Raw genomic sequence first — 9331 nt, forward strand, 5'->3', positions numbered from 1 at the left:
ATGGAATTAATCATAGTGCTAGATCAATACTATCCACAGAGTTAAACACTTTAAATGGTTATTGCCATCAGATTGATTTTTGCAGCCATTAAACACATAGGGACTAAATTGGGGACCCTCAACCTGTAGCATGATCATTACATACTTATGAATATTGCTGTTAAATACAGGTTATAAAGGGTACTTGGCCTTTACTGGGTAACCTAATGGATTTACTATTGTTGAATGAGTGTAAGGTGCTTCTATCAGGGGGAATTAGTGTGTGTTTGTGTGCGTGCGTGCGTGTGTTTAAGTTCATTTGTCATATGCACAGGGTGTACACAGTTCAATAAAATGTTTACTTGCAGGTTCCTTCCTGACAATGCAACAACAATAAGAAATAATACAAAATAAAAATAATGTAATTAAATAGAATACACATTTTGCATAAGTATAACTACAGGAAGGAGCTCAACAATTTACAGTACAATATTTATATTTGGAGAGCAACGTGTTTAAATTGTGCTGTATTTAGCAATAAATAAAAGTGTTTGTGTGTGTGCATGTGTGTGTGTGTGTGTGTGTTAGTGAAATAATTAGTTAAACTTTGTGTATTTTATCTTCTGCACAGCATGTTCCCTATTCCACCCGATGATAGAACTTGAATCCTTCATGTTTCTTGTTGGGTCCATGTAAAACTAAGTAGTATTATTTCTATAAATGTTATGGGAAATGTTCTATTTCTCAACTGATTTTTTCACCAACAGCCTTTCAGGCACATTTGATTAAATCAGTAAAATATTTACAATTTACATTAAATTATTTATTTAGAAAACATTTTTAAAAGTGCTTCTTGGTGAAGTATATTTTTGAATAAATAAAGCGACACATAAGCTTTCCATTTTACTGAACTGAAACAGTAAATAACAACAGTCAACACTCTCTCTCAGCACACAAGGTCAGAAGAGTCTTCATCGTCACCTTACACATAAATAATAGTCTATGTATGGGAGGGTTATATACAGAAAAACAAGCGGACAGAGTTACAGAAAAAAATTAAAAAAATTGTATTTAAAAGGATGGAAATTGAAACATGAAATACCTTTAGAGCTACCAGTTGATGAATAAGATGATGAAAAATCATAATCCACAAGGAATGAAAGGAGATTTCCTGTTGGATGAGTCTTCCTGTTCCTAATCCTGGTCCTGGAGTTCCAATTTATTCCCTGTCAATGGATGGGTGGTCAGATCTGGTCCTGATGATTATCGTATTTATATTGGACTGGGATGTTTTTTCACAGATGATCTAAAGTCTAGCTGCCATTATAAAACTGTCCGTCCAATCGACAATGTGATATTTCCAACTCTGCAGACCATGGAGGCGGAAGAAACCGCAGCAGTCCTCTTGTATAGTAAAATGGGAGAGGCAAATGTTGAAATGTTCTCAACTTTGCGGGATGGAAAGTTCTGTGAGAAATAAAGTTTGTGGGGGAAGGGGTGGTCTCAGGGGTGTTAGTTAGCGGCTGATAGGTAACTGTGGTAAGGTCATGCCTGGGTGGGTGAGGTGGTTAGGGGCGGACAGCATCGAGAAGGGATGACCTGTGCACAGAAAGATATATATATATATTTTTTTAACTCAATTAGAGTAAATACACAAGAACTATAAGTGAAGCGTTGTGAATTTAAATACATTATAGTCAGTAACTATCTTTGAAAATCTGCATCGAAGAATGGAGTTAAAAAAATAGAATTATGTTAGAGCCAAAGTCAGCTAAATGTACATTCATGTGTTGTCCATCGATATGAAAAATACAACTCACTGTCTATGTATCCATGCAGAGCCAGCAGGTGTGGTCTGTCGGGACTGCTGAAGGGGGAGTAGAGGTTGTCTGGCAGTGAGGGGGGGATTCTGGAGTGGGGATGGGGGGCTCCCTGGAGGTGACCGTTGTGCTGGGGGGGAGGGTGCTTTTTATGTCTTGCTCTGCAGTTTTGAAACCAAACCTATATGAAAATGGAACATTACTAAAGATCGTTGAATGATGCATGCAACAAGTAATGTGGTATAGATGAATGATTTTATTATATCATATTTATTTTATTACATTATTTTTTTTAAATCCTAAATGTCTAACAACCTTACACCCACTAGTTTGATATTGTCATACATACTTGTATGACCCGTCTGCTCAGTCCTGTCATGTCTGACAGCTTCTGTAGAGTCTGGGCATCAGGGTTGTTGTCTTGGTTAAACTGAGACTGCATCACCTGGGAACACATACCTAGCAAACTCAGTCACGAAGCTACATATTCAGCTGAATATTCACTGAATCAAGCGAATTCAGTCAGTCAGACACATTTATCTAAATGATGTAGAACGCACTACTAAAACTAACTTTCATCCTGTCCTCTTTGTTCAGTCTCTCTCTGTCAGACAAAAACTGTGCATACTTTCACAGACTCACTCACACATGTAAACACACGCCGACAGTACCTGTAGCTGCTCAGCGCTGAAGGAAGTACGTGCTCTCTTGGCTGGTTTGGGTTGGCCATCCTGATCAGAGGGGAAGGCTCCCTCCAAAGTGAGACCCGTCCCTAAATCACACAAACAGGGTGGAAGAAAACACCACACAGTGTTATATTGTTTCTCTCATAAAACAACAGAAAGAGAAATAGGCTACACATGTAATGTGTGCAGGTGCTGGACATCAAAGCATACAATCCTGAGAGTAAGAAACGTAGGACCCCAATTATATCTGAATTCTCCCTCAATACAGTTTACTCAGGGACAAATCCTACCTGGAAAATCCCATACATGATGATTTACTTGATTAAATTCTGAGGGTGCATGCATCCCACACAAAATGTATTAGGAATCAGTACCCTTCCCTTGGCTCATATTTGGGTTCCCTACTCCCTGACATTGTCTGTGACACCCGTCTGACCACGTACCGTTCTCAGCCGCTCTCTGGAGGTTCTCCACCATGGTGTCGTAGTGGGCTCGACATAGCACCCTGCCCTCCACCAGACCAAACTCCTCCCCTGTGGACAGCTGCCTCTTACAGGAGTAGCAGGCGAAGCAGGCCAGGTGGTACACACTGCCCCGCGCCCGCCGCACCCAGTCACTGGCATACACCTGGCGCCTGCACTGGCCACACTTGGTGCCAAACTTACTGTGGTGAGACAGAGAAGAGCAGGGGGCATTGTCAGTAGTCTTTCACTGCTAATGAAAATAAACTTGTAGTCACCTGAAATGTTGTGCAGGCCAGAAATAGATAGAAGTAATCTTATTGTAAAAGATTACAGACAGCATTGCTTACAGTTTTCCAAACTAATTTCACTTTAGTCAAATATTATTTATCCTTCTGTTAATTAAAACCATAACAAGCAACAGCAATAAGATAATAATAACAATATAATTATAGAATAACGATGAGAAAATAACAATAGCGTTTACTTGACATGCTTCAAATATAGAGTGAGTGAGAAAAAGAGACCCTGATAAAGGACATAATGTTTTAGCAATGGCCCCGGTCTGACGGAATAATACACTAATAAATGAAGAACAACAAACACGAATAATCTAAATTTAGTGATCTCAAAGTTGTAAGAATCATGGTTGAGAGTAAAAATGTTGATAATGTCCGCCACATTATCACTAAAGACAACAATTAAAAAATATATATATATAAAGAGAAAAATAACGTGACAAAAACTATTTATCGGTCGTAAAAGTATGCATTATCATGATATGTTATAAATGGTCTAGGTTTTTATTCAAATAGCCTCGTTAACAGATTTGCATTTGTTGTTGCTTACCAAAAGTAAAGCGTGTAGTTGTATTTATTTGATTTAGAAGTTACAACGAAAAACACTACAATCCTGTTTACTTGCCCCAAGACATAATGAATCACTCGCCTTATAACAATGATTTTTTTGTAAAATGTATAATAACGATGATATGATAATAAGTAATCAATTGTTTATGAACATTCGTCCTCGTGCCAAATATAGAACATACATTTTAAGGAAAACAAATAGCAAAACTTACCCTACCTGAAATAATCCAATTTGCAAAATATTTCTTTGTTTTTGATGTAGCAGCTATTGTGCTGACGTAATGATACTCTGCAGACTGAACACTCCAGACATCCCACGTGCCAATTCAAATTGTTCACCTGCAATGATAAATAAACACTCATAATAATAATAATGATGATAATAATAACAATAATAACAACAACAATAATCATATAATAATAACAATAATAATGTTTTGTTCGGCGTACTTATTCTATAAAATGGAAGTAATGTGAAAGACTATGCAAATATGCATGCAATTCGTGAGGAAGAAACAGGTTTTAAATTCAATATTAAATGATTATTGATTTGAGCAGTGTAACAAAAGGCATTATAATGCTCACTTTCAGTAGGTATCTGTCTTGGATCTCTGTGCCGCAGTTGGCACACTGGTTTTTCGCCGTGGACCGAACTGGCGTCGGGGAGGCCAGGGTCGGGTGCGAGCACATAGACGGTGTTACCGGAGGACTGGGCAGGAGAGGAGACTCTTCTTTTACATCTGCGTGAGACTCCCCGTCCGAGTGAGACTGAGGTTTGGGATAGATTTTTCTTGTCATAATCTTATATCGCCAGGGATGCAAGGTAGGCTTGTATAAATTACAGGACACATGGCACAGCACATGACAAACTCACAGGATACAAAAAAAAAAACATTGTATGCAGTAGCCTAAATGCAACACACATTTCGAATGAAATGGGCTTACAACAACACCCTGCTACTGAAAACAAAACTTAAAAGGCCTGTCACAAAAGTAAACTATGAAAATGGGTTTGGGAAATGAAAAACAGGTAGTCCAAGTTCGGCCAAGACTCCGATTATCAGTTTACACTATGTCGATGTTCCTATTTTGATTAGATAACATAATTAATGTTTTAAGTTGGAATAACTCACCATTATCAAGCTATTCTGTTTGTGGAGAAACAGCGGTGTAGATGAAGCCTGGAGCTGCGCCAAAAGTCTGCTCTGCGCCCTGCTCTGCTCTGAGCATTACGCATCCCTACCAGCCCATACTGCAAGCTATATCCAGTCCAAAACAATGAATAACACTTTCTACTGCATTTAAATCCTGGCAACAAAAGCTACATTTGCTGAAGCAATTATAATTAGGACTTATCTTTTTCTTTTACGCACAACCCGTAAACTACCTCCTTAAATAATCGCATATAGTTCCCATGCAATCGAAAGCACTGAAAAGATGGACTACCTGCAATTAGTGATGGCTTCAAATGCTCGGGATAAGAGGCAGCCAGTGTCAATTTCAACTGTCAATCAGAGAAGGCATCGCGCCACCAGAATAATTGCATATTTTAATTTTAATAGCCGTAATCGAAAATCGAATTTCTCAACACAAGACTAAGATTTGAAGAGACTCAATTGAACATCGCACTATTCATAGTAGACAATGTAGCCTACATAAGTTGCAGCTGATCTTGAAACATAAAGGAGGGTGATTGTCTCGGCTTCCCTTATGATAGGCCACTTGAGCCTCTCTTGGTGATTAAAACGGTATTCAAAGAGTGCCAGAAATCTGGTTTTGGGTGGAATTCCGAATCTATTTTGTCCTTCGTTTAAACAAAATTAGGCTAGCACAATTGTGAAATGTGTTTATAATTATCATTAAAACATAGGCTGGAGCGTGGAAAACAAAAAGGCAATCAGCTGGGCTATTCAACGAGCAGCGCAGCCAAGCAATTAGCATAAGTCTTCACTTGCAGTGAGTCGATAGCCTATACTGCATATACTCAGATAATTAGATGTCATGTCATACCTGCTTAACGAAAACATTGTCCAATAAGACTTTATTCTCCTCCGGGAGTGGAGATGGAACTTCATTGTTCCAGTACATGCAGGGGACCCGTTAACACTGTAGTCTAAGTGAGAGGCAGTCTAAGTGAGAGGCAGGCGGTATCCAAGTTGGGTTCCGGGATGGGTTTAGTAGCGAATTACGATTTTACACATTAAAATTTAAATTGAAACAGCAGAAAAAGCGTTTAACCCTTTGCACGGACATTCATAAAAGTAGGTTTAATTGTCCATGACAGTTAGCTTTACTGCCACTCCCTGTTGGGGTTTATTTCCAAGATACAGTCCTTTGCGCTATATGTTGTTGAAGCTGCAGCCAGCAGAAAATTAGCCCAAAACGACAGTGGCCTGCGATGTATCGGCATGCGCTGAGTTGGGGAGGCTATCCCACGCGCACTGCACGGTGTAGGTCGGTGCTTTCAGGAAATTCAGGGACCGGTTTCCATTCATGAAAGCTCTTGAGGGGATGACGGACAATCACTGGTCCTTCAGGCACTCGCCCTCTCCACCTCTCCAAAAGGGACGTTACTCCGGTCTGCCTTGAAAGGAATAGGAGTGGGGTGGGGGCATAAATAACATAATTAAGATTTTTTAGTATTGTTGTTGCGGGGAGCAGATGACGAAAATAGGCCTATCTATAATCTCGTTTACCAGTACTGTACATGGATGCTTCAAAGTGCTACAGTAAATGTGAGATCATGCATAAATATGATACTTACAATTAAATAAATAGGCCTACTATTATGTAAAATAGAAAACTTTTGTCTTAGAAAAAAAGCAGATGTGGTAAATTCACAAATACAGGAGCACTAAATGATGTTTCCGACCCCATTCACCTTGTCTGCAGTAATTGGGATGATTTGAGGTTTGAATCAGCTGAATGCATACTTTTTTGATCATACTCGAGATACTGAAACTTTTAAAGCAGGTGTAGGCAACCCTGCTCCTGGAGTGCCATAGGTACTGCCGACTTTTCTTCCAACTAGGCACCACACCTGACCAACAACTAATCGATCAGTTCAATGATTCCCTAAATTCAACACACCTGGTCTTCCAGGTCGGTTAAATCCAAAATATGAAGTGCCTGCTGCCCTCCAGGACCAGGGTTGCCTACCCCTGTTTTATAGTCACAGGAAATCAAATATGAATAATTGGCCAATCAAAATAAACATTTAGGTCTACTTATTTGTTCATTTACTGGTTTCTTAAATTCAACAAATCTCAATATTAGTGGACATTTCAGAAGTGTGTGTGTGCTTTGATGGGAGGCATCCTTTAATGGAATGTCTCTCTCTATAAAAACATGCCACACCTCTTTCTCTTGTAGAGAGAACACACTGCAAACAGCATTTAACGTCTTTATGAGGACATTGAGTGTTCCTTGCGTGTTACACTTTGGGATTGTCTCAGGAACTTCCATTGATGAATTGTAGACCTACTTAATTGTTCTGACACCAAAACAAATGTGATTAAGTATGAACTGGAGGAACCACATTGTCCTGCTTGTTACATTAATGTCTTCCGCCTGTTTCCCCATGGAGTTTTAATTCAGGGGAGTGTCACTGGGGCTCCCAAGTGGTGCAGCGGTCTAAGGCACTGCATCTCAGTGCTAGAGGCGTCACTACAGACACCCTGGTTTGAATCCAGGCTGTATCACAACTGGCCGTGATTGGCCGGTGTAGGCCGATCATTGTAAATAAGAATTTGTTCTTAACTGACTTGCCTAGTTAAATAAAGGTTAAATAAAAAAATTAAAACTTCCCAGACACCGGCAAGCCTCCCATGCAGCTCTGTAATGGCACAGCCGTCCCACTGGGCACAGAAGTCAATTCAATGTCTATTCCACGTTGGTCCAATGTAATTTCATTGAAATTATGTGGAAACAATATTGATTCAACCAGTTTGTGCCCAGTGGGATGGGCTTGTCAGTAACACCATGGGATTGTCAGTAACAGGCTTTTGCGGTCTCCTTCACTCATTCTATATCATAAAGTAGAGTAACCATACAATATGCTTTAACCTTAGGATGGGAACCAGCCTCTGCAACATTCCACTCCTTGTACTCCATGTTATTTGGAACATTACCCGGAATACAAGGACTAAGGAGTGGAAGACTGGCACTCAAACTACTGTCACCTATGATCCTACTGTAATACAGTCAAAAATTATGGATGACTCTTTTCAATAGTCGTTCTGATCGGCATCAATTTATTTGGCTTTGCTTCTTCAGCTTCTGCTCTAAGGACTTACTGTAATTCAACAAAATCATGAAGTTTGTTTTGATTGGTTGTATCCTCAGACAATAGGAAAGGTCACTGGCGGGGAGGTGACACCTGCGGCATCCTGCTGCTTCCTGTGTTGTTCTGTGGAAGTTGTGAGGTGAGGTGCAGCGATGTGACCGTGTTCCTGTTGCCCTGCCTTTCCGGTAGGTAGAATACATCTGTCAATGTTCTACACAGACAATAAGCATTCTGTCCGCAACCTCAACAACAACAACCTGCATAACACATGTTGAAGCCATCACAGCCACTGAATAGGCCCCAGTGGACAGTCCATGGGTCAGTACGTCGATGATGGATCACGTGTCGTCCACTCTGTGTGAATGCATGCACAAGGTAAGGAGGGGTTATTTAAAGGCATTGCTTGTGTACCTATTGCTTGCAGGAAAATGATCATTATTAAGGAGGAGTCCTATTGTGGAAAACAACATGTTCTAGTCCAAGGGTAGGCAACCCTGTTCCTGGAGTACCGCAGGCTTTCCCCATGTTGGTGTCGATTACAGACGTGCTGTGCATGCACACAAAGTCCTACCTGCAGGAATTGTCCTACAGCAAAATGGCCCCAAAATCAAGTGGGAGATCTCAACCCACTCAAGCGACCGGGCATGATGACTCCTTGCTGTCCCCAGTCCACCTGGCCTTGCTGCTGTTCCAGTTTCAACTGTTCTGCCTGCGGTTATGGAACCCTGACCTGTCCGCGGGACGTGCTACCTGTCCCAGACCTGCTGTTTTCAACTCTTAATGATCAGCTATGAAAAGCCAACTGACATTTATTCCTGATTATTATTTGACCATGCTGGTCATTTATGAACATTTTGAACATCTTGGCCATGTTCTGTTATAATCTCCACCCGGCACGCCAGAAGAGGACTGGCCACCCCTCATAGCCTGGTTCCTCTCTAGGTTTCTTCCTAGGTTTTGGCCTTTCATGGGAGTTTTTCCTAGCCACCGTGCTTCTACACCTGCATTGCTTGCTGTTTGGGGTTTTAGGCTGGGTTTCTGTACAGCACTTCGAGATATTAGCTGATGTACAAAGGGCTATATAAAATAAACTTGATATTTTTATTTTATTATTATTTTTATAGGTAAAAATCCTGCAGGTAATTCCACAAGATTTTCAGGACCATTTTCCTGTAGGACAACCTGCAGGATCCCTTTCTCGTCCTTCAAAGAGAATTTACTGTAGGATAAT

At 40.4% G+C, this 9331-nt stretch overlaps 1 protein-coding gene across 3 annotated transcripts; it reads right to left on the reverse strand.

The window, feature by feature from the left end:
• Window positions 1–869: 869 nt before the first annotated feature.
• Window positions 870–6969, reverse strand: LOC129853298 (LIM/homeobox protein Lhx6-like). 3 transcript variants are annotated; one of them, XM_055919187.1, is made up of 8 exons: window positions 5826–6969; window positions 4401–4583; window positions 4033–4154; window positions 2929–3149; window positions 2471–2571; window positions 2149–2244; window positions 1800–1980; window positions 870–1578 (listed from the first exon to the last, which is right to left on the reverse strand). In XM_055919187.1, exons 1-8 carry the CDS (start codon window positions 5901–5903, stop codon window positions 1496–1498), a joined length of 1065 nt encoding a protein of 354 aa, XP_055775162.1. In that variant the 5' UTR covers window positions 5904–6969; the 3' UTR covers window positions 870–1495. The 3 variants fall into 3 exon arrangements, with proteins under 3 accessions (XP_055775162.1, XP_055775161.1, XP_055775160.1); XM_055919186.1 differs by having other exon boundaries at window positions 4949–6947; XM_055919185.1 differs by lacking the exon at window positions 5826–6969 and having other exon boundaries at window positions 4401–4916.
• Between the last annotated feature and the right edge of the window lie 2362 nt (window positions 6970–9331).

Source organism: Salvelinus fontinalis, chromosome 4 (genome assembly GCF_029448725.1).
Source record: "Salvelinus fontinalis isolate EN_2023a chromosome 4, ASM2944872v1, whole genome shotgun sequence".
Taxonomy (NCBI): domain Eukaryota; kingdom Metazoa; phylum Chordata; class Actinopteri; order Salmoniformes; family Salmonidae; genus Salvelinus; species Salvelinus fontinalis.